The sequence below is a fragment of the Phaseolus vulgaris genome, chromosome 6, assembly GCF_051622355.1.
Source record: "Phaseolus vulgaris cultivar YP4 chromosome 6, ASM5162235v1, whole genome shotgun sequence".
NCBI lineage: Eukaryota > Viridiplantae > Streptophyta > Magnoliopsida > Fabales > Fabaceae > Phaseolus > Phaseolus vulgaris.
Genome location: NC_143503.1, coordinates 9,026,653 through 9,052,231, shown reverse-complemented (window position 1 = coordinate 9,052,231; position 25,579 = coordinate 9,026,653). Strand labels below are relative to the sequence as shown.

The following is a 25,579-nucleotide window of genomic DNA, read 5'->3' as shown; positions in this document are numbered from 1 at the left end:
GGCTCATGAGGTTGAGGTTTGCACCCACTTATATACAATGAAATGCTCTAATCTCTAGTCGATGTGGGATCTCCAAATATATTTCTGAGATATCTTACAAATGTGATTACAGTCTCTATTTATAGACTGTTTTACAACCTAATCAAAGAAAGAAATAATAGGCAATGAAAGCCAGAAATAATGAGTGTTTAAAGCTGTACAAATCAAATAAAATAAAATCACTAACAAATTTGTCCTAATAAATATAAAATGGAATCTGGACTTAATTATAACATAATTCTCCTGATTATGCAACACTCACCCTCAAGTTGGTGAATGTATATCTATCAGTACCAACTTGCAAGTAAGATCTTCGAATTGTTTTGTGGGAAGTCCCTTAGTAAACATATCTGCCAATTGGAGTCTTGAAGGGATGTACTCAGTGGCTATAAGACCATCATCCAATTTCTCTTTAATAAAGTGTCGGTCTATCTCTACGTGCGTTGTTCGATCATGTTGAACCAGATTTTGTGCAATACTGATAGCGGACTTATTATCACATGTCAAACCCATAGGAGCTTCATATTTTATTTTTAGGTCATCAAGTATGATCTTCATCCATAAGAGTTCACACACCCCTTGAGCCATGGCTCTAAATTCTGCCTCTGCACTTGATCTTGCAACTACATTTTGCTTCATGCTCCTCCATGTCACCAGATTTCCACCCAAGAACATGCAGTAGCCTGTGGTGGATCTCCTATCAACAATCGATCCTGCATAGTCAGCATCAGTATATACTTTCATGGATAAGTTTTCCCCCTTTTTGAATAGCAATCCTTTTCCTGGAGAGGCTTTTAAGTACTGAATAATTTTATCTACTGCCTGCAAGTGTCTTTCTCTTGGATCATGCATAAATTGACTAACCACACTGACTGCATAGGCTATATCTAGCCTAGTGTGTGAAAGATAAATGAGTTTTCCCACAAGTCTTTGATATTGTGTCTTCTCCACTTTTGGGTTTTCCTCATAATTCCCAATCCTATGATTTTGCTCTATTGGCACTCCAGTGGGCTTACAACCCAACTTACCAATCTCTTTGAGAAGATCAAGGATGTATTTCCTTTGAGAAATAAAGATGCCCTGTCTCGAGTAAGCAACCTCTATCCCAAGGAAGTACTTCAGCTTCCCAAGATCCTTCATTTCAAATTGAGCAGCTAGTCTCTCCCTCAAATTTTGTTTTTCAATCTCATCATCACCTGTAATAATCATATCATCTACATAGACCAAAAGAATGTTTTATAAACAGAGTATGGTCACCTTGGCTTTGTCGGTACCCCAAAGATACCATAGCTTGAGTAAACCTTCCAAACCAAGCACGAGGTGATTGTTTAAGACCATATAGGGCCTTCTTAAGTTTGCACGCCTTATTCCCTTCATTAACAATACCATAACCAGGTGGAATCTCCATGTATACTTCTTCCTCCAAGCTTCCATGCAAAAAGGCATTTTTAACATCAAATTGATGCATTGCCCAACCAAAGTGTGCTGCCAGGGAGAGAATAATCCTGATGGTATTCATTTTTGCCACTGAAGCAAAAGTCTCCTCATAATCGATCCCATAGGTTTGAGTGTACCCTTTTGGAACCAACCTTGCTTTATACCTATCCAGTGTGCCATCAGACTTATACTTAACTATGTATATCCACCTACAACCCACTTCTTTCTTATCTTTTGGTCTCTCTACAATCTCCCAAAGTCTCATTCCTTTCTAACGCGCTCATTTCTTCATTCATGGCTCGGATCCAGTTCTCATCTTTTAAGGCTTCTTGTACCGATGTAGGGATTTTGATAGAATCAATAGCTGAAAGAAAACTCTGGTGCTGCATAGAAAGTTTTTCTGTAGACACAAATTGGGATATAGGATATTTGGCACAAGATCTTTTTTCTTTTCTCAAGGCAATAGGTAAATCATTTAGGTTAGGTTCAAAAGCAGTATTTAAGGTGTCCTCAAGAGTCTCACTGGTATGAGTTCTTACCTCCGGTTCAGACAATTGAAGTTGTTGTTCGACCAGGACGGGTTCTTGTTGCCTTCGCTGATATTGTTTTCCAAAATATTTGTCTTCATTATTCTTCTCTGGTAATGATGTTGGTGCAGGGTCTTTGTCATCCTCCCTAAGAACGAAATCCTACAACAAAGGAAAAGGTGGCAACTCAAGGTCCTCAGCTTCTTGAATACTCTCCCCCTGAAGCTGAGAACTAGGAAAGAAAGACTCTGTTTCATGGAAGGTGACATCTTTGGAAATATAAACTTTAAGACTTTGAGGATGATAACATTTGTATCCCTTTTTGTTGGGGGCATAACCGATGAAGACACATTTGATGGCACGAGGATCTAACTTACCCCGATAAGGACTATTAACATGGACAAAAGCAGGACAACCAAAAGACACGATTCTGAAGACTATTCAACATGGGAATAGAAGGATAGAATGTGGTCATAAGCTGAATAGGAGTAACACCCTCTAGAACCCGAGAGGGTAATCTATTAATCAAATAAGTGGCAGTCAGGACTGCTTCCCCCAGTAAGATCTAGGAACAGATGTTTGGAAAAGTAAAGCTCGAGTAACCTCAAGGAGATGACGATTTTTCCTTTCAGCAACCCCATTTTGTTGAGGAGTGTCCACACAGGTTAATTCATGAACAACTCCATTTTCCTAAAGGAACTTGGAAAGGTTTTGGTTCACATATTCTCTTCCATTATCAGAACGCAATCTCTTAATTGGACTTTCAAATAGTGTTTGAATCATTCTGTAAAACTTTACAAACAAGTGAAAAAGTTCAGACTTATCTTTCATGAGGAATATCCAAGTAACCCGAGTACAATCATCAATAAATGAAACAAACCATTTTGCACCCGAGATATTAGGAATAGGTGAAGGTCCCCATACATCTGAATGAATAAGATCAAAAGGTTTAGAACTTTTATTACCATTGGGAGGAAAAGTTGTCCGATGGTGTTTAACAAACTGACAAACATCACAATGAAATGACTCAGCAGACACTTTTGTAAATAAAACAGGAAATAAGGACTTTAGGGTACTAAATGGAGGATGACCAAGACGTCTGTGTTGAAGCCATATTTGAGAGGATGACCAAGATTCACGACCTTGCTGAAGATTAGAAGTGTGTGCCTGTAGTCTAGCACCCTATGTTACTTTCTTCATGCTATAAATAATATAACCCGCCCTGCTCTTTAGCAATTCCAATAGTCTTCCCTGTGGCAAGATCCTGAAAAACACAATGGGAAGGGAAAAATACCACTGCACAATTTAAATCTTGGGTAATCTTTTGAATAGACAAGAGGTTATTGGATAGTTTGGGAACATGAAACACATTTTTTAAAGGAAATGAAGGTTGAAGGTGAATGTTACCACGACCATTAATGGGGGTAGTGGAACCATTAGCAACAGTAATATATGGCTTACCGGATAAAGTAGTGTAGGATGAAAAAGAAGAGGAATGAGGTGTCATATGATCAGTAGCACCAGAGTCTATAATCCAGATATTTTCAGTACTAGAAGCATTAAAGGATAAAAAACTAGAACTCTTATCACTCATAGTAAAGGAACAATAGCTAGATGGCTTACTAAGGGAGTCCATGAGAGTTCAAAACCAACTGAGTTTTTCAGATTGGCAAAATTTGATCCTGTTCACACACAAAAAAAAAAATCCGCCGGAAAAATTTTCCGGTGGCGGTTTCCGGCGGCCGACGGCGGTTTCCGGCGAGCAGTGGCAGTTCCGGCGAGCGGTGCAGTTTCCGCGCGAGCGACGACAGTGGTGGTCGGTGGTGGTGGTCTGCGGTGGTCAATGGCGGTGGCAGTAACGGTCAATGGCGCAAGGTGGTGGTGGTGGTCAATGGAGAAAGAATAAGGAACATAGAAAGTTGCAGCAATGAAGGCTGTCCAAAAAAAATAAATAATTGCAACAATGAAGGCTGTCAAGGAAAATGATTACAGCAATGAAGGTTGTCAAGGAAAATGATTACAGCAATTAATGCTTAAAAAAAAAAATTGCGGAAGCAGAGTCTCCTAGATCAGGAGCTCTGATACCAAGTGGAAAGAAATAGATAAAATATATTTCTGAGATATCTTACAAATGTGATTACAGTCTCTATTTATAGACTGTTTTACAACCTAATTAAAGAAAGAAATAATAGGCAATGAAAGCCAGAAATAATGAGTGTTTAAAGCTGTACAAATCAAATAAAATCAAATCACTAACAAATCTGTCCTAATAAATATAAAATGGAATCTGGACTTAATTATAACATAATTCTCCTGATTATGCAACATCCCCCTTAAGTTGGTGAATGTATATCTATCATTCCCAACTTGCAAGTAAGATCTTCAAATCGTTTTGTGGGAAGTCCCTTAGTAAACATATCTGCCAATTGGAGTGTTGAAGGGATGTACTCGGTGACTATAAGACCATCATCCAACTTCTCTTTAATAAAGTGTCAGTCTATCTCTACGTGCTTTGTTCAATCATGTTGAACCGGATTATGTGCCATACTGATAGCAGACTTATTATCACACGCCAAGCCCATAGGAGCTTCATATTTTATTTTTAGGTCATCAAGTATGATCTTCATCCATAAGAGTTCACACACCCCTTGAGCCATGACTCTAAATTCTACCTACGTACTTGATCTTGCAACTACATTTTGCTTCTTGCTCCTCCATGTCACCAGATTTCCACCCAAGAACGTGCAGTAGCCTGTGATGGATTTCCTATCAACAATCGATCTTGCATAATTAGCATCAGTATATACTTTCATGGATAAGTTTTCCCCCTTTTTTAATAGCAATCCTTTTCCTGGAGAGGCTTTTAAGTACTGAATAATTCTATCTACTGCCTGCAAGTGTGTTTCTCTTGGATCATGCATAAATTGGCTAACCACACTAACTACACAGGCTATGTCTGGCCTATTGTGTGATAGATAAATGAGTTTTTCCACAAGTTTTTGAAATTGTGTCTTCTCCACTTTTGGGTTTTCCTCATCATTCTCAATCCTATGATTTTGCTCTATTGACACTTCAGTGGTCTTACAACCCAACTTACCAGTCTCTTTGAGAATATCAAGGATGTATTTCCTTTAAAAAATAAAGATACGGTTTGCACCCACTTATATACAATGAAATGTCTTCATCTCTAGTCGATGTGGGATCTCCAACACACCCCCTCACGCCGAGAGTGACAACTTGTGCATGGGATAACATATTATGGGTGATCCGATAACGGTCCGATAGCGGGTGACACGATAAGCCCAACAAACACACGCTAGGATAGGATCGAAATGACTCTGATACCAAGTTGAAAGAAATAGATGAAATATATTTCTGAGGTGTTTTACAAATGTGATTACAGTCTCTACTTATAGACTGTTTTACAACCTAATTAAAGAAAGAAATAATAGGTAATGAAAGCCAGAAATAATGGGTGTTTAAAGTTGTACAAATAAAATAAAATAAAATAAATCTGTCCTAATAAATATAGAATGGAATCTGCACTTAATTATAACATAATTCTCCTGATTATGCAACAATTATAACACTCCACTCAAGTTGGAACATGTTGAATGTAACGAGCTTAGCCCATAGTTTCTATTATTTTATCATTTTGTTATTATTTCCATCTATAAATAAACAATCATATGTGTGTATTTGACACGAGTTATTAATCCTATATTTGTTTTTTATTTTTAATGTGATATTAGAGTTTTTTAAAGCTTATCCTATTGTGAATTTGTTGGGCTTATCAGGTCATCCGCTTTTGGACCGCTATCGGATCACACATAAATATAGCATCTCATGCACAAGTTGGTAGCCTCAACGTGAGGGAGTTATGTTGGAGATCCCACATCGACTAGAGATTAAGACATTTCATAGTATATAAGTGCGTGCGAATTTCACTTTATGGAGTCGGTGTTGTAAGTTGAAAGAAGAAGATTGAATATATTTCTGAATGTGCTTACAAATGTGATTACAGTTTAAATTTATAGACTATTTACAACCTAATTAAGAAAAAAAATAATAAGTAATTAAAGCAATAAATAATATACAATTAAAGCTATGCAAATCAAATCAAATCAATTCACCAAAACATATCAAATTTGTCCTAATAAATAAAAAACAAAATATGCATTAATTATGGAATAATTATCTTCTAATTATGCAACACTCCCCCTACAAGTGGCTTTCTCTTGGATCAAATATACATTCACCAGCTTGATAAACACCCTTATGTGTATATTTTACACAAAGGATATCAATCCTATATTTATTTTTGTTAGATATTATGAGATACTATAGATATTGTTTGATATTTCTATTTATGTAATGGGTTTAGCCCATTTTTTTTTTCTATATAAACATAATCCTATGTGTTCAATATACACAAGGGATTTACCCTATTCTTTTTTGTTCTTTTAATATGGTATCAAAGTTATTTAAAGTCTATCTTAACGAGAGTTTGTTGAGCCTATCGTGCCACCCGCTATTGGACCACCCATAAGATATAGTCTCACACACGAGTTGGTAGCCTCGACGTGAGAGGGTGTGTTGGAGATCTCACATAGACTAGTGATTAGAGCATTTCATAGTATATAAGTGAGTACAAACCTTACCTTATAAGTCGGTTTTATGAAGTTGAATTAGACTTAAAGTCCACTTCTTAATATGGTATCTAGAGCATAGGGTTAGGGTTCAATTTTTGTTGGTGAACCCACTATTCACTGGAATTTTCCAGCCACCGCCTCGCCAGAGCCGCTGTCAGACTCTCACCGGAGCCTTCATCGTTGCTACTGCCGCCAATTGGTCGGTGACTGGATCTATCCTTATCATCTATGTCTTCTTCTGCTGCCTCTTTCGTTGTCACTATAACGGATCCGTCTATTTATACTAATTATGTCAATGTTCATCTCTCCATTGACAAATTGGATAAAACCAATTGTGACACTTGGGCTTCAGATATTAAATTATGACTTAGAAGTCAAGCTTATGTTGACCATCTTACTCGTCCCTATGTTGCTGAAAATGAGGTTTCCCATTGGTTGAAAAATGATGCTCAATTATGCATTGCTATCAAATTTACCTTTCACTCATCTCTAAAACAACTTTTTCGTACCTATATGACATGTTCAGAAGTTTGGGAACAAGCAAAATTATTATACACCAATGATATTCAACGTCTTTATGGTGGGTCTCACAGTTGTAGCTCCCAAACGCCATGATGGTACAATGGTGAAATATTTGAGTAAACTTCATGCTCTTCTTCATGATTTTAATGAGTTATTGCCTCTGCCTCCACTCCTTCTCAAGAACTAGAGCAAAGATCCAAATTCTTCATGTTATTGGGATTACATGGCCTTTATGATTATTCTCATGTTCATGATCAAATTTTTGGATCTCCTATTGTGTCCAATTTTTCTTCCACTTGTTCTACCCTTCTACGTGTGCCAGGTAAACACACCATTGATATACTCGCCCTCATCAGCCGGGCAAAGGGCATCACAAGTGTGACCATTATGACAAACTTGACCACAAAATTGACAGATGTTATTCCTTACATGGTCGTCCTCCTAAATCTGTTGCGGTTGCCCAAACTCCTTTTGCGCAACCTTCTACCGTGGACCATACTTCATTAGATACCCTAGGCAAGCCTGCTATTTTCAATGAATTTATTAAATGGTATGAGGATCCTCAAAACCTTGGTTCCACTACTTCTGTTGCACATTCAAGTACATCTTTTGTTGGCCTCACTCACTCTACTTCCCATGGCCTTTGGGTTCTAGATTCAGGTGCCACATATCACATTATTGGTAATCAATATTTTTTCTCTTCCCGGTCTACTATGGGTTATTTACCTTCAGTTACCATGACCAATGAATATAGGGTACCATCACATGGTGTTGGTACTATTAATCTTTTTCCTTCTTTATCTGTGATAATGTTCTTTATGTCTTTGGGTCTCCATTTAACTTATTATCCATTAGTCGTCTCACTCGTTCCATTGATTGTGTTATTTCTTTTACTAAAGATTATGTTTCTTTATAGGACCGGAGTTCGGGACAGATGATTGACACCGAATGTGAGTCTCATGGAATTTATCAACTACAAATCTTTGCAAATGTTGGCGTGATTATAGATTCTCCTTTTCTCATTCATGCTCCCTTGGGTCATCCTAGTCTTGCCAAGATGCAACAAATTATTCCATGTTTGTCTATTGTGAGTCATGTCAGTTAGGGAAACACATTCGTAGTTCTTTTCCTAGTGGTGTCTCACGTGTTTCATCTCCCTTTGCCTTAGTTTACTCTGACATTTGGAGACCAAGTCATATTAAGTTTAACTTAGGATTTCAGTATTTTGTTACTTTTATTGATGATTATTCAAGATGTACTTGGGTGTTTTTAATGAAATACCGTTCTGAGTTGTTTTCTATATTTCAAATATTTTACAATGAAATTAAAAATCAATTTGGAATTTCCATTCGAATTTTGCATAGTGATAAGGGACGTGAGTATCTTTCTCATTCTTTTGAAAAATTTATGGTTACTCATGGTATTCTTCATCAAACATCATGTGCTTATACACCTCAACAAAATGGGGTAGCTGAGCGCAAGAAAAGACATCTTGTTGAAACAACTCGTATTATTTTAATCCATGGTGATGTTCCTTAGTGTTTTTGGGGTGACGTTGTTCTTAGCATGACCCTTTTCACTCCTTACCTCCCAAAGCTTTTGGGTTCACATGCTTTGTTTATAATTTTAGTCTTGGTCTTCATAAATTATCTTCTAGGTCACACAAATGTGTTTTTTTAGGGTTCAATAGATCACACAAATGTGTTTCTCACCTTCTCTGAACTGTTATTTTATTTCAGCAGATGTCACCTTCAGTGAATCTTCCCTTCACTTTAAATCTTGTCCTTCTCCTTCTATGTCTTCATCTAATTAGGTTAATATTCCTCTTGTTGTGCCTAGTGCATATAAAGATTCACCACCGCCACCAACTCTTCATGTGTATAGGCATCATCAAACTATAGGAGAAGAGAGAGACATTGAGATGAAATTGTGTACTTCTAAGACAACACATGTTTTATTTATACAACAAAATTGAATCAATACAATAAATATAGGAGATTTGATTTCCTCTAATAATAAAGATATGATACTAGAAGAAATAAAAATGTTTCCAATAATACATATATAATCTAGATATTCTTTACTAGATAAGATTTTTTCCTTATTTCTATAATTATAATTATTATAATAAATAAAAAGCAATGCACCAATTTTACCTATCAATATATTGGATTTTGGAACAAAAGCTTTTGTCACATTAAATAAATTTCAATCCTTTCCCATTTAAGATAGCTAAACTTTAATTATGAGAAATTTTAGAAATGCATAAGGCCAACAACCAATAAGATAGTGGTTGTCAAACAACTACAGTCTACCACTTTCAGATAGATGAATGAAACCAAGATACAGGAGCTCTATTAGGCGAAATCTAGCAAAAGTCGTTGACATCTAGAAGGAAATTAGAAAAAATGAAAAGAGAGCTCGATTTGGAACTGTGATTCTTTTTTTAACATGCCCAAATTTTTATTTAATATTCTCTAAAATTAGCAATGTTGTTTTGTTACATATTACTGCACATGACAAATTTTAAATCTGATCGACTATACAAAATAGAAGGTGCCATAACATTGTTGTAAGTTTATGTTCAAATTAACTTATTTTGGGGACAACAAGCTCGTAATCAAAAGCTAAGGGAGACAGCTGTTGAAAGATAAAATGAAAATGCAATTATTTCTCGACAAAACTGGCCCTTACCAGACAAGCACTAAGTAGGGCTTTTGATTTCTACTAAAACAAACATTAGGAAAATAGTTTAAACCCTATAAAACAAGAGTCGTTACTTTATGAAGCATAGGACATCTATGTAAAAAAACTATGCATCTTAAAACCATGTAAAAATTAATCAGTTTTGAAAATCATATTATAAGAAGCTTCTATTGTCTAGAAACTTGAGTCTGTAGAGAGTTAGCTAGTTAAAAGGATGCATTCTCAAAATCTTTATATAAAAGCAAGACAATGTCAAGGTCCACACGAAGAGAGGAAGATATTGATAATTTCATTAACCATATACACTACCTTATTATTGCCCCAAGGATTAAGGGTATGCTATCAATCTGAAATGTGAGCCGACAACCAAGTTTGTCTACCAATGAACCAGAGCTTATGCTCCCTATAAATGCACCAGCAATAAATATACTAACCACGAGTCCCTCAATGAAAGTGTTTCCTTCAAAACCAAGCTCCCGAGCAATGGAAACAATAGGACCATTCATGACTCTGCAAAAATATGTAATCAAGTTTGAAATTATTCAAACTTCACAAGAAGCTAGAAACTGAAACCCAGTCACCATATAAATTTAAAAACTCATCATGCTATTTTGAACCTATCACATAAAAGATTAGCAAATACTTGGCTACAACATAATTTGTCCACATTAATTATCTATTCTGGCTTTAAGAGATGGAATACCATTCTAGCTTTTACTTCCACAACCTCAATGGAATGGAACACATTCAACTAGCTTTACAGAATTTTGATTAGAACTATTAAACCTAGTTCAAATTTACTCTCAACTTAAAATTTTGCCCATCATGTCTTGTAACTTCACTGAAAGAACTTGATCTCCCATAACTATGTCTAAAAACACTTGAACTATGTAAGAGTTGAAAGAAAAAGAGTTGAAAAAAATAGATAAAATATATTTATGAGATAATTTACAAATGTGATTACAGTCTCAATTTATAGACTGTTTACAACCTAATTAAGGAAAGAAATAATAGGTAATGAAAACAAGATATAATGGGTGATTAAAGTTGTACAAATAAAATCACTAACAAATCTGTCCTAATAAATAAAAAATGAAATCTGCACTTAATTACAAAATAATTCTCCTGATTATGCAACACTCTCCCTCAAATTGGTAAATGTATATCTATGATTCTCAACTTGCAAGTAAGATCTTTGAATTGCTTTGTGCAAAGTCTGTTAGTAAACATATCTGCCAATTGGAGTCTTGAAGGAACGTACTCGGTGGCTATAAGACAATTATCCAACTTCACCTTAATGTAATGTCGATCTATCTCTACATGCTTTGTTCAATCATGTTGAAGTGGATTATGTGCAATACTAATGACGAACTTATAATCACACACCAAACCCATAGGAGCTTCATATTTTATTTTGAGATCATCGAGTATGATCTTCATCCATAATAGTTCACAAAGCCCTTGAGCCATACTCTAAATTCTGCTTTGCACTTGATCTTCCAACTACATTTTGTTTCTTGCTCCTCCATGTCACCAGATTTCCACCCAGGAACATGCAATAGCTTGTGGTGGATCTCTTATCAACAATTGATCCTACATAGTCAGCATCAGTATATATTTTCATGGATAAGTTTTCCCCTTTTTTGAATAGCAATCATTTCCCTGGAGAGGCTTTTAAGTACTGAATAATTCTATTTACTGCTTGCAAGTGTCTTTCTCTTAAATCATGCATGAATTGGCTAGCCACACTATTTGCATAAGCTATGTCTGGCCTAGTGTGTGATAGATAAAGGAGTTTTCCCACAAATCTTTGATATTGTGTCTTCTCCACCTTTCGATTTTCCTCATTATTCCCAATCCTATGATTTTGTTCTATTGGCAACTTCAGTGGTCTTGCAACCCAACTTACCAGTTTCTTTGAGGAAATCAAGGATGTATTTTCTTTGAGAAATAAAGATGTTCTGTCTAGAGTAAGCAACCTATATCCCAAGAAAGTACTTCAGCTTCCCAAGATCCTTCATCTCAAATTGAGCAGTCAGTCTCTCCTTCAAAGTTTGTTTTTTAATTTCATCATCACCTGTAATAATCATATCATCTACATAGACCAAAAGTAGGATGAGTTTACCATTAAGAGAATGTTTTATAAACATAGTATGGTCACTTTGGCTTTGTCGGTACCCCAAAGATACCATAGCTTGAGTAAACCTTCCAAACCAAGCACGATGTGATTGTTTAAGATCATATAGGGCCTTCTTTAAGTCTGCCCACCTTATTCGCTTCATTAATAGCACCATAACTAGGTAGAATCTCCATGTATACTTCTTCCTCCAAGCTTCCATGCAAGAAGGCATTGTTAACGTCAAATTGATGCATCGCCCAACCAAAGTGTGTTGTCAGGGAGAGAATAATCCTGACTGTATTCATTTTTGCCACTGGAGCAAAAGTCTCCTCATAATAGATCCCATGGGTCTGAGTATACCCTTTTGCAACCAACCTTGCTTTATACCAATCCAGTGTGTCATCAGACTTATACTTAATTGTGTATATCCACCTACAACCCACTTCTTTCTTATCTTTTGGTCTCTCTACAATCTGCCAAGTCTCATTCCTTTCAAATGCATTACCCACTGATTTCTTATCTTTTGGTCTCTCTATAATCTCCCAAGTCTCATTCCTTTTTAATGCACTCATTTCTTCATTCATGGCTCGAACCCAATTCTCATCTTTTAAGGCTTCTTGTACTGATGTAGGGATTCTAATAGAATCAATAGCGAAAGAAAACTTCGATGCTGCATAGATAGTTTTTTTGTAGACACAAATTGGGATATAAGATATTTGGCACAAGATCTTTTTTCTTTTCTCAAGGCAATAGGTAAATCATTTAGGTTAGGTTCAAAAGCAGTATTTAAGGTGTCCTCAAGAGTCTCACAGGTTCTTGTTCGACCAAGACGAGTTCTTGTTGCCTTCACTGATATTGTTTTCCAAAATATTAGTCTTTATTATTCTTCTCTGGTAATGATGTTGGTGCAGAGTCTTTGTCATCCACCCTAACAATGAAATCTTGCAACAAAGGAAAAGGTGGCAACTCAAGATTCTCAGCTTCTTGAATACTCTCCTCCTGAAGCTGAGAACTGGGAAAGAAAGACTCTATTTCATGAAAGGTGACATCCTTGGAAACATAAACTTTATGACTTTGAGAGTGATAACATTTGTACCCTTTTTGTTGGAGGCATAACCGATGAAGACACATTTGATGGCGCGAGGATCTAACTTACCCCGATACGGACTATGAGCATGGAGAAAAGCAGAACAACCAAAGACACGATTTTGAAGACTAATCTACATGAGAATAGAAGGATAGAATGTGGTCATAAGCTGAATATGAGTAACACCTCTACAACCCGAGAGGGTAATCTATTAATCAAATAAGTGGCAATCAAGCCTTCTTCCCCAGTAAGATCTAGGAACAAACGTTTGGAAAAGTAAATCTCTAGTAACCTCAAAGAGATGGCGATTTTTCTTCCAGCAATCCCATTTTGTTGAGGAGTGTCCACACAAGTTAATTCATGAACAACTCCATTTTCCTAAAGGAACTTGGAAAGGTTTTGGTTCACATAATCTCTTCCATTATCAGAACGCAATCTCTTAATTGGACTTTCAAATTGTGTTTGAATCATTTTGTAAAACTTTACAAACAAGTGAAAAACTTCAAACTTATCTTTCGTGATGAATATCTAGGTAACCCGACAACAATCATCAATAAATGAAACAAACCATTTTGACCAGAGATATTAGGAATAGGTGAAGGTCCTCATACATATGAATGAATAAGATCAAAACATTTAGAACTTTTATTAGCATTGGGAAGAAAAGTTGTTCGATAGTGTTTAGCAAACTGACAAACATCGCAATGAAATGACTCAGCAGACACTTTTGTAAATAAAACAGGAAATAAGGACTTGAGGGTACTAAATGGAGGATGACCAAGACGTATGTGTTGAAGCCATATTTGAGAGGATGACTGAGATTCACGTCCTTGCTAAAGATTAGAAGTGTGTGCCTGTAGTGTCCAAATAAAGCAGTGTAGGATGAAAAATAAGAGGAATAAGGTGTCATATGATCAGTAGTACTAAAGTCTATAATCCAGATATTTTCAGTACTAGAACCATTAAAGGATAAGAAAGTAGAACTCTTACCACTCATAGTCAAGGAATAATAGCTAGATGTCTTACTAAGGGAGTCCATGAGAGCTCAAAACCAACTAAGTTTTGCAAATTGGCAAACTTTGGTCTTGTTCACAAAAAAAGTTCGTCGAAAATTTTTTGCAGTTCTAGCAATCGGGGGTGGTGGTCGCCGACGATCAATGGCGGCGGAAGTAACGGTCAATGATGCAAGGTGGTGGTTAATGGAGAAAAGAGAAGAAAAAAACAAGTTGCAGCAATTAAGACTGTCCAAAAAAATAATTGCGGCAATGAAGGCTGCCCAAAAAAGTAATTGTAGTAATGAAGGTTGCCCAAAAAAGTAATTGTAGCAATGAAGGCTGCTAAAAAAAAGATTGTAGAACCAGAGTCTCCCGTATCAGGAGCTCTGATACCAAGTTGAAAGAAATAGATAAAATATATTTATGAGATAATTTACAAATGTGATTACAATCTTAATTTATAGACTGTTTACAACCCAATTAAGGCAAAAAATAATAGGTAATGAAAGCAAGAAATAATTGGTGATTAAAGATGTACAAATCAAATCAAATCAAATCACTAACAAATCCGTCCAAATAAATAGAGAATGAAATATGCACTTAATTACAGAATAATTCTCCTGATTATGCAACAGTAAGGAAATAAAGAATTATTTTATTGATAGCAATCACACCAATTACACTCTCATCACCGTTATTTGTAACAAGCAAACTCTTAAGGAAATAATAATATGTTGAAAAAAATAAGAAGATCCTAAAGATATGTTCTCCTAATCACTATGGAGATATTCAGAATATTTGCATCCTAATAATTCATTATTTACAACACTCCAACCCAAGTTGGTAATTGAATAACAACTTTGTCAAGATTATCTTTAATGAAGTACATCTAACAATTTCAATATGTTTGCACTAGAATGAGATCTCCCGCTCTTTGCTTCTTCAGATTGCCAAACTTTCTCTAAGAAACAATACCCAAAGGTACACTTTTTGTCAGTAACAAAACCTACATAGTTTGCATTAGTCTATACCTTCAGGGTCAAAGTGTGTTCTTTTCTAAACAATAGCTTTTTGCTTACTTAGGCTTGACTTCAAGTATTGAAGAATTTTATCAATTTCTTGCATGCGTCTTTCTCTTGGATCAAGAATAAACTGGCTTACTAGACTAACTATATAGGCAATACCAAGTCTCGTATCTGATAGATTGTCATTTCATAAAAGAAAATCTATAGTCTGGAAACATCACCATTAGATTTGTCAACTCTAATGAATAATTGGTTGACATATATATCAATCATTTAAGAGTATCAGGGATCAATCATATTTGAAACAAGTTGGGCACATACGACTTATACACTCCAGTGCGAGGGGGAATGTTATAATTACAAAAATAAGGAGCAAATCCTATATGATTAGGAATACCTGGATTATATGTGTATTATTAGGAACACTTCTATTTATTCCCATGTCATATCTTTATTATTAGAGGATATCATATCTCCTCTATTTATTGTATTGATTCCATTTTCTCAAATAAATAAAGCATCCATATTGTCTCAAAAACACACAGTTTCAACTCATTTTGCATCTCTTTCCTATAGTTTAAAAAGTTGCTAAAGGTTTCAATTAGCAACCTAGGTTTGATTTAACTAAGATTTTTTCACCAATTATTAAGCCTATCTCTATTCGGTTTATTCTTACATTGGCTATTACTTATAGGTGGTGTATTCATTTCGATGTTCATAATGCATTCCTTAACAGTTTTCTCAATGACGTAGCTGTTGATACTTCTCATGTCTGTAAACTTCAAAAATGCTATTTATGGACTTAAACAAGCTTTGTGTTTGGTTTGATAATCTTAAAACAACATTATTCCAATTTGGTTTCAAAGACAACAAGTATTTGTTGGTATATTTGTCTATAATCATCAATCTTACGAGGTATATTTGTTGGTATATGTTGATGCTATACAGTTCTCCTTCTTTGATGCATCATCTTATTATAAAAAAAGGGATTCCGGTTTTTCTCTAAAATTTCTTCATAATCTCGATTTCTTTCTTGGTATAGAAGTTCAACCTTAATCCAATGGGTCTCTTCTTATGTCTCAAACTAAATACATTAAGGACCTTTTTGCCATGTTTTTATAGATTTGTGGTGGGTGATCTTCAATATCTCAGTATCACTCGACCAGAAATATGTCTCTATACTAACAAAGTTTGTCAATTTGTGTCAACTCCTCTTTCTCTTCGGACTGTTGTAAAATGCATACTTCGATATTTGAAGGGAACTCTTATCGTAGTATCCAAATTACTCTATCTCTTCCTAATCAACTATAATGATTAAAGCTTTTTGTGGTAGAGACTAGGCCACTAATCCAAATGATCAATGGTTCACTTCCAGAGCAGCTATATTTCTTAGTTATACTTTAGTTACGTGGTGGTCTTGTAAGCAAACAATCGTTGCTAGATCTAGTACAGAAGTAAAATACTAAAGTCTTGCCTCTGCCACCACTGAACTTCTTTGGATTCAAACATTACTTAGTGAACTCGTTATTCCTCTGTTTTCCAATTGTTTACTGCGACAATCTCCGGTATTGTTATCTTTCTCAATCTCGGGTATTGTTATCTTTCTCATAATCCCATTCCACATGCGAAAACAAAGCACATAAAACTTGATATTTTCTTTGTTTGAGAAAGAGTGTTTGCCGAGCAACCGATAGTTCAACATATTCATGGTCATGGTTCATGATCAACGGGCAGACATTCTCACTAAAACTCTATCTCCTATAAAACTTCTTGTTTATTAGATCCAAGCTCGCAGTAGTTGATCTACACATTTATCTCACCTTGAGCATGTGGGGGTGCTAGAGATATTTCTCATTTCTGTTTATCCTCACTTATAAGTTGAGTTCACTATTGCTCCTTAATAACATCCGTAATTCTCTGATCTATATAAACGTTTCTGTAACAAGAACTACAACACTTTTCAGTTCGGTAACATTTTGTTCGCTATCAGTTTTTTCATTCAATACAATGGTTCTCAAAATTAAATCTAGCAATAATTCCATACATTACTCTCCCCTCCGAACTACTGTTTTGCATCAGAAGCTTCGAACTAAATCCAGTACCAAATTATTTATTGATTACATTAAACTGATTTTATTTTTAAAAACTAAACATGTAAAACACTTTTTTTGTTACATAAGAAGCTCATCTCATTTGTATATGCATAGCAGTGCGCCGCTCTAACAAGAAAATGGGCTGCACAGTGTCCCTTCACAAAACTTTTATCTCAAAGTTCGAAAAAAGACTAAGGTTCTGCATGCAAGTATTTATCAATCTCCCAGCACAGAATGAAAGGTGAAGTTACAGTAAGGAATAGAAGAAAAAACTGACCCAATGTGATACCCAAATATAAAATTGGACATTGAAGCAACAAGAACGTGGGGAAAAGCAGGCAACCATCCCGAATCAAAACTTGCAGCGTTTTGACGCAATGGGAGCTTTTCTGGTCCTTCGTCATCGGGGGAATCGCATTTGAGGGCTGAAACTAGGAGCCTATTAGAAGGGTGGCGAAAGGAGCAAATGAGATTGTGAGTTTTGGTTTTGGTTTTGGTTTTGGCTTTGTAGAAGGAAAGGAGTTTGCGAATTGGGTGGCAATGAGTAGAAACAATCGCTACTGAAACCGAATGAAGGGAATTCATCCTTCAAAACTGAAAAATTATAATCACCCTATATTCCTTCTTAAAACGATACTATGGGTTAAGATTGAAAGTGACAATAGAATCAAGTTTTATAAAGGACACCAAGAAACTCTTTACTTTGATTATTTATATTCTTTTCATACACCCGTGGTATAGTAGTAGGAATAGATCAAAATACTCCTCTTTATAAATATGGGTGATATAGGTACATTCACAATTTGTCGAACTTTTTAATTGTTTTTCATTTTTAATTTGATGAGCTGATAAGTAACAAAATAAAAACTCAACACATGAAAAATGATTGAGTGCTGTGAAACCCTATATAATAAAGAGATGAAGTCATAATTGAAAACGATGAGTAAACAGAAACCGATAGTCTAATAATGGTCGGATTGAAGAAGAAAGAGGGATGAGAAATTGGTAAAGAAATTCAATATCAGCACTCAAGAAAGAAGCAAAACCACGTGATGGGGATGAACCATAAAGGTATGAAAGTATATTTTTTTTGCAACTTCCTTCACCCCATGCTTTCAACCTCCACCATCATATTTTATTAAGGTATAATTAACTTTTTAACCCTACATTTAGGTCATTATTCAATTTATTACATTGGTCTTTGAAAAAATTAATTTGGTTTTAAGATTTTAAAAAGTATGCAATTTGGTTCCTTCTCTTAACTGCGGATGATATGTGAGTGACATTGTTAGGCACACATGTCTCCACGTTAGAGTACACATTTTTCTCTCTCCTTTCTCCAGACCCTAACCATCTTCCTCTAGCTGTCACTTTCCCAACTATGGCTTGTTCTTCATCATTTAATCATATCTTACATCACAACCAAAAACAATTTTTATCCTTAATTTTTAACCCTTCAAACCCATTCCTCAAATTCGCCATTTCATTTTCCTCTTTCTTCAATCCTCTTTCTTTGTTTCTGGTCACAATCTCCACATTAATTGATGGAAACCAAGTAGAGGATGCTCAAGCCCATGAAGCCCAAGCCCAACAAGGGGCCCAAGCCCAACGAATTACTAGGAGCATGGCAAGAGCTTTGGGACAAGAGTATAATAAAATGGCTCTTCTTATTTCTTTTGTAGAATAGGGGTGTGGATGTAATAAAAAGGTGTAAGTAGTAAGGGAGTCTAGGGGGGAGTGTAGATAGGAGCTTAGGAGGTTCCAATCTAGGAAGGAAAGTCACACTTCCTTCATTGTCTAGATTGGCGCCGAATATCATTGCATTTGTGTGCCATTTAGCTTGCATTTTCAGCACCTCATAGGCTATAAATAAGGTGCTTCTCTTTGTATTTTTCATATTGGAATTTTATAGTAGAGAGACTATACTCAAATTTGGAGAGAATTTGTGAGTTTTGAGTCTTCTTCTTCTTTGCCTTATCTTGTGAGCTATGGTGAGCTTCAAGTGGTGGCACTCCATCACTTATCTTGGTTCAAGGTTCCAAGTGGCGTGAATGGCTTCTTCCAATTCTCAAAATCCAGCAAGCATCTTCCTATTAGTGTTCTTCTTCCTTTTCTTCAATTTTCCCATTCGGTAGTTTTTAATTCCTAGTGTTTCCTTCATTTTCTACCGTTTACATTTACTTTTCCAACTTTGTTCTTTGTTTTCTTTTCGGTTCAGTAGCTAGCTTTTCAATTCTGTCCAGTTTTTAATTCTTGTTCTTCATTCCTTGTGTTTTGATTCCATTGACAATACATGGACTTCCATATGATTCTTGGTTGGTGCTAAGTTTTGGTGAGTTCTTGAATTAGAACATTGATCCAATTTTAAAATAAAGTGCCTTTCAAATCCAGCTCAAGTTGCTCCTAAGAATGTCAAGAATCATGTGTTCTTGTAGTTACATTCACATCATGTGGTATCTAGAGTCTAGGCTTGTTTCTTGCTTAAATTTTGAGTTGTATTGCACTTTACTTTCAAGAGCTCTTTAATTCAAGTTGTTTACCATTCTGTTTTAGGATTTATTTTGAGTTTTCTTGCTGTTTTTCTTTTGTTACACCATGTGTTTGTGAAAAGGATTCTAGCACTCATTGTTCATATGAGTATGACTGCTCTTGTGGAATGACATTCTCCTTCCTAGAGCTGACCTTAAGCTTCCTTTCACTTGTGGTTATATCTTGTTATATGTCTTTTAATTTTGTAATCATGTCAAGTTTTGTCTTAGTCATGTTATTCCATAATTGTCATTACTTCTAGTAGTACTTTTATTGCTTTAATTGTTTCTTGCTTTGGTTTACTTTCATTTTTTTTTTGAGTTTTTTGCTTGATCCTTTGTGCATTTTCACTTTTAGATTTGAGTTCATGCTTGTATTCTCATTCTATACAAGTTCCTTTACATACTTTCCATTATGTCTTTGTTAGTTCATCATACTGTTTTTCATTCCTAGATAAGCTCCTCTGTTTTCTTACAAACGTGCTACTGTTTTCAATTTACTGCAATTAATTGGCTCATAGTAAATTTGTGAAAATTTGGATTTACATTCTTCAAAGTGTTACAAAAGCATAGAAAAAAGAATTACTCAAAAATTCCAAGTACACAAAAAATGATAAATAAAATACGAACAGTGTACAATTCTGTTGAAAAAAATACGGTAATCTGGCAACGACTTTGAAAAATTTATTTCTCTCAATTGGCTTACTGTTTTTACCTCATTCCAGTGCCATTTTTGAGATAAGACATTGAAGTTTCTGTGGTTAATTTTTCACATTCCAGTTCGCTTTCAATCGTTACAGTTAAATCTGTAAACATAGCACAGTTTGCATTTTCAAAAAAAAAATTCCAGTAGTTGTTTCTGTTTTCTTCAATCTATTCTAGCACTTTTCTTTAGGAATCTTTTTGTGTGCCTTCTTTATTCATTGAGTTCCTTATTTTCTTGATTGTCTTTCATTCATATTCTTTCTAGTTTGTCATACATTGCTCTCTGTTTTTTTTGGTTTAGCTTTTATTGTTTACACCTTTTCTTGCTTGTCTTTTTGTTCTTCTTAAAGTTGTGTGGAGACTTGTTCTTAAGTAAGTTGGTTTGTTGTGACATATTTCACTTGAAGCTACTCCATTCCACAAGCAAGGCTTGGTTGAGGACAGAATATTTTCTTGGAGTGGTTTGAGTGCTTTCTTGGGCATTTTCCAGCAACCTATATCTCACTGTTTTTTTAATTGTCTAACAAGTTTCTTTCACTGTTTTGTTTTCTGTTTTTGTGTATTTTCTGCTCATGGCTCATTTCTCTAGAGGAGAGTCCTCCAAACCATGCTCACCACAAAAGGCAGCCCTTTATGAGGACTTAAAGAATGCCAAGCAATCCAATGCTCACTATCTTGAGGTGATAAGGAAGATGGAAGCACGACTCCAAAGTTTGGAGTTAAACCGAGAAGAAATGCATCAAAACCATGAGCGAAGAACTCCTCCTCCTAGTCGGCATTCTTCAAGGCACTCCCATGGTTATTATGAAGATAATCCAAGGCCAAGACATCATCACCATGAAGAGAGGCGCCAACATGTGGCTGGCCCTTGTTCTCCTAATGTAAAACTTCCTAGTTTTAGTGGTGAAAGTGATCCCAATGTATACTTAGGATGGGAGGCTAAGGTGGACCAAATTTTTTATGTAAATGGGGTTAGGGATGAGCATAGGGTTAAGTTAGCTTCTTTAGAATTTTTGGACTATGCCATGCAATGGTGGCATCAATACCTCATGGACATTGACCTACACAAGAGGCCGCCCGTGGTCTCTTGGAACGATTTGAAAGCATGTTTACGCGCTAGATTCGTACCCCCACACTTTAGGAAAGACCTTATGTTGAAACTCCAACGGTTTCATCAAGGCGCGCTAAGTGTGGATGATTACTTTAAACAACTAGACACGCTTTTAATTCGAATTAATATGGATGAGAGTGAGGAGGCTAAGATAGCTAGGTTTGTGAGTGGACTTCGAAGGGATATTCAAGACGTGGTAGAGTTACAAGAATATTCTTCTTTGGAAAATGTGGTGCACCTTGCTAGCAAAATTGAAAATCAACTTGCAAGGAAAAATGCTTTCAAAAATTCTTCTAAAGATAACTACTACCACTCTTCTTGGAAAAATAAAAACTCTTTTTCAAACATCCCTTCTAAGGACTCTACTTTCAAACCTAGAGAGTCTAAGCCTTCCACTTCCAATGCTAGGCCTAAATCACCACAAAAATCGTCTAGTAAGAAGTGTTTTAAATGTTTAAGCTATGGACATATTGCTTCTAATTGCCCTACTAAACGAACTATGTATATGCATGATGGGGTAGATAGTAGTGAGCATGGGTCCGAATCTTCTAGACATTCCTCGCCTTCTAGATCCCCAAGTGAGAGTGAAAGTGAAAGCCCACATGAGGGTGACCTATTAGTAATAAGACGCATGCTTGGACAAGTGTTAAAACCTTTTGATGAAACTCAAAGAGAAAATATTTTTCATTCAAGGTGTCTTATTAATGATAGAGTTTGCTCTTTGATTGTGGATGGGGGGAGTTGTGCAAATGTGGCAAGCACAAGAGTAGTAGACAAACTTGGATTGCCTACCATCTCTCATGCCAAGCCCTACAAGTTACAATGGTTGAGTGAGGTGGGTGAGATAGTGGTGAACAAACAAGTCCTCATTACATTTTCCATTGGCAAATATAAAGATGAGGTCTTGTGTGATGTTGTTCCAATGGAAGCTACTCATATCCTTTTAGGTAGGCCATGGCAATTTGATAGAAAAAATTTTCATGATGGCTTTACCAACAAAATTTCTTTTAACTTCCATGGACACAAAGTCATTCTCAAGTCTCTCTCTCCAAAGGAGGTACACGAGGACCAAGTCAAAATGAGAGAAAAGAGAGAGAAAAAAAAAGAAATTAAAAATTCCAAGAGAAGCCTTCTCATATCTTCCCAACAAGTTCAAAAGGTAATAGTTACTCACAAGCCTATTTTTTTAGCTATTCCTAGACCTACTGAATATGAGTCGGCTAAGGATAGTCCCACATGTTTGGACCATTTGGTAAAGGAATATGAAGATGTGTTTCAAGATCCTCCTAAAGGCTTACCACCTCTAAGAGGGATTGAACACCAAATAAACTTCATGCCCGGGGTTTCCTTACCAAATCGCCCTGCATATAGGACCAATCCCCAAGAGACCAAAGAAATTCAAAGACAAGTTAAGGATTTATTAGCTAAGGGGTGGGTACAAGATAGCATGAGCCCATGTCCTATGCCTGTCATACTTGTCCCTAAAAAGGATGGGACATGGAGGATGTGTACGGATTGTCGCGCTATAAATAACATCACCATCAAATATAGGCATCCCATTCCTAGGTTAGATGACTTGTTGGATGAATTACATGGGTCTAAAATATTTTCCAAAATTGATCTTAAGAGTGGTTACAATCAAATTCGAATTAAACATGGTGATGAATGGAAAACCGCTTTTAAGACCACATTTGGTTTATATGAGTGGTTGGTCATGCCTTTTGGCTTGACTAATGCTCCTAGTACCTTCATGCGACTCATGCATCATGTTTTAAGAGCATTCATTGGCAAGTTTGTTGTGGTTTACTTTGATGATATTCTTATATATAGCTTATCCTTAGAAGATCATGAGTCCCATGTTCGACAAGTTCTAGAAACCCTTAGGAAGGAGAAATTGTATGCTAACCATGCTAAATGTTTCTTTGCATTAGATCATATAGACTTCCTAGGGTTTGTGGTTAGTCATAAAGGGGTGCATGTAGATCAAACAAAAGTTGCAGCAATTCAACATTGGCCTACACCCACCAATGTCAATGAAGTACGAAGCTTTCATGGACTTGCTAGTTTTTATAGGCGGTTTGTGAAAGACTTTAGTACAATTGCCGCACCTTTAAATGCCATAGTAAAGAAGGATATGGTTTTTAAGTGGGGACAAGAGCAAGAAAACGCTTTTCAAACTTTGAAGGATAAATTAACTAAAGCCCCCATTCTAGCCCTTCCTAACTTTGCTAAGACATTTGAAATAGAGTGTGATGCCTCTAATATAGGCATTGGGGCCGTCCTCCTTCAAGAAGGACACCCCATCGCTTATTTTAGTGAGAAACTCAAAGGGAGTCATCTCAATTACTCCACTTATGATAAAGAACTTTATGCTCTTGTTAGAGCTTTGCAAAATTGGCAACATTATCTTTTTCCAAAGGAATTTGTGATTCATAGTGATCATGAGTCCCTTAAATATTTGAAAAGCCAAAGCAAGCTTAATAAGAGACATGCTAAGTGGGTGGAGTTTATTGAGCAATTCCCTTATGTGATCAAACATAAACAAGGTAAAATTAATGTGGTGGCCGATGCTCTTTCACGAAGATATACCTTGTTAAATGTTTTAAATGTTCAATATTTAGGTTTTGATCACATAAAGGAACTTTATCATGACGACTTAGATTTCTCTCTAATCTATCAAGAGTGTTCCAAGGGAGGTCACAAAGACTTTTTCTTACATAATGGTTTTCTTTTCAAAGGAAAAAGACTTTGTGTTCCCCAAAGATCCATTAGACAATCTCTTGTTAAAAAGGCTCATGAGGGTGGGCTTATGGGACATTTTGGGGTAGCTAAGACCTTAGAAATATTGCATGAACATTTCTTTTGGCCTCACATGCGCAAATCCGTACATACCTTCTGTGATAGATGTATAGCATGTAGGAAGGCTAAATCTAAGGTCCAACCCCATGGTTTATATACCCCTCTTCCTATCCCTACAATGCCTTGGGTTGATATTTCTATGGATTTTATCTTAGGACTACCCAAGACATCGAAGGGTAAGGATTCCATCTTTGTGGTAGTGGACCGTTTTTCTAAAATGGCTCATTTTATTCCATGCCACAAAGTGGATGATGCATGCCATATTGCAAATATCTTCTTCAAGGAAGTTGTTCGTTTGCATGGACTTCCTAGAAGTATAGTATCTGATAGGGATTCTAAGTTCTTAAGTCACTTTTGGCGGACCTTATGGGGGAAACTTGGCACCAAACTTCTGTTTTCTACTACCTGCCATCCCCAAACTGATGGTCAAACCGAAGTGGTTAATAGAACTTTGGGTCAATTATTGAGATGCTTTATTTCCGGGAATCCAAGGGCTTGGGAGGATTTACTACCTCATGTTGAATTTGCCTATAATAGAGTAGTGAATTCCACCACTAACCATTCTCCTTTTGAGGTTGTTTATGGGTTTAATCCCCTCACACCTCTAGATCTTCTTCCCATTCCTGTACTTGATGAGGTTCTATGCAAAGACGGTTTTGAAAAGGCATCTTTTGTTAAAGATTTGCATAACCGCATCAAGTTACAAATTGAGAAGAAAGTTGGTAAGTATGCTGACACTGCCAACCAAAGGAGAAAGGCATTAATCTTTGAGCCCGGTGATTGGGTTTGGCTTCATTTGAGAAAGGATAGATTTCCTTCTCTAAGGAAGTCCAAACTTATGCCTCGTGGTGATGGCCCTTTCCAAGTCATCAAGAGGATTAATGATAATGCCTATGAGTTAGATATGCCCTCTACTTATCTTGGTAGTAATTCTTTCAATGTTACTAATCTCACTCCTTTTGCTGCAGGTTTTCCAAATTCGTGGATGAATTCTCTCCAACCCGGGGAGTATGATGGAAACCAAGTAGAGCATGCTCAAGCCCATGAAGCCCAAGCCCAACAAGGGGCCCAAGCCCATCAAGGGGTCCAAGCTCAACAAGGGGCCCAAGCCCAACGAATTACTAGGAGCATGGCAAGAGCTTTGGGACAAGAGTATAATAAAATGGCTCTTCTT

At 36.1% G+C, this 25,579-nt stretch overlaps 1 protein-coding gene across 10 annotated transcripts in view; it reads right to left on the bottom strand.

Moving 5' to 3' along the window:
- LOC137816903 (Major facilitator superfamily protein) overlaps nucleotides 1–18,258 on the bottom strand; it is a 31,654-nt gene extending 13,396 nt beyond the window's left edge. For 2 of the 10 annotated variants that reach the window (XR_016521510.1, XR_016521511.1), the window contains exons 1-2: nucleotides 17,480–18,258; nucleotides 10,193–10,393 (exon numbers count right to left, since the gene is read on the bottom strand). Coding sequence is in view for 2 of the 10 variants with exons in the window: in XM_068620074.2 (XP_068476175.2) it covers nucleotides 10,193–10,393; nucleotides 17,480–17,787 (509 nt within the window). In the remaining 8 variants the exon portion in view is untranslated. Of the gene's footprint in view, nucleotides 1–8,889; nucleotides 9,073–10,192; nucleotides 10,394–17,479 lie in introns of those variants that run through there. The other 8 variants (XM_090303415.1, XM_090303418.1, XM_090303417.1 and 5 more) reach the window with 7 other exon arrangements.
- Between the last annotated feature and the right edge of the window lie 7,321 nt (nucleotides 18,259–25,579).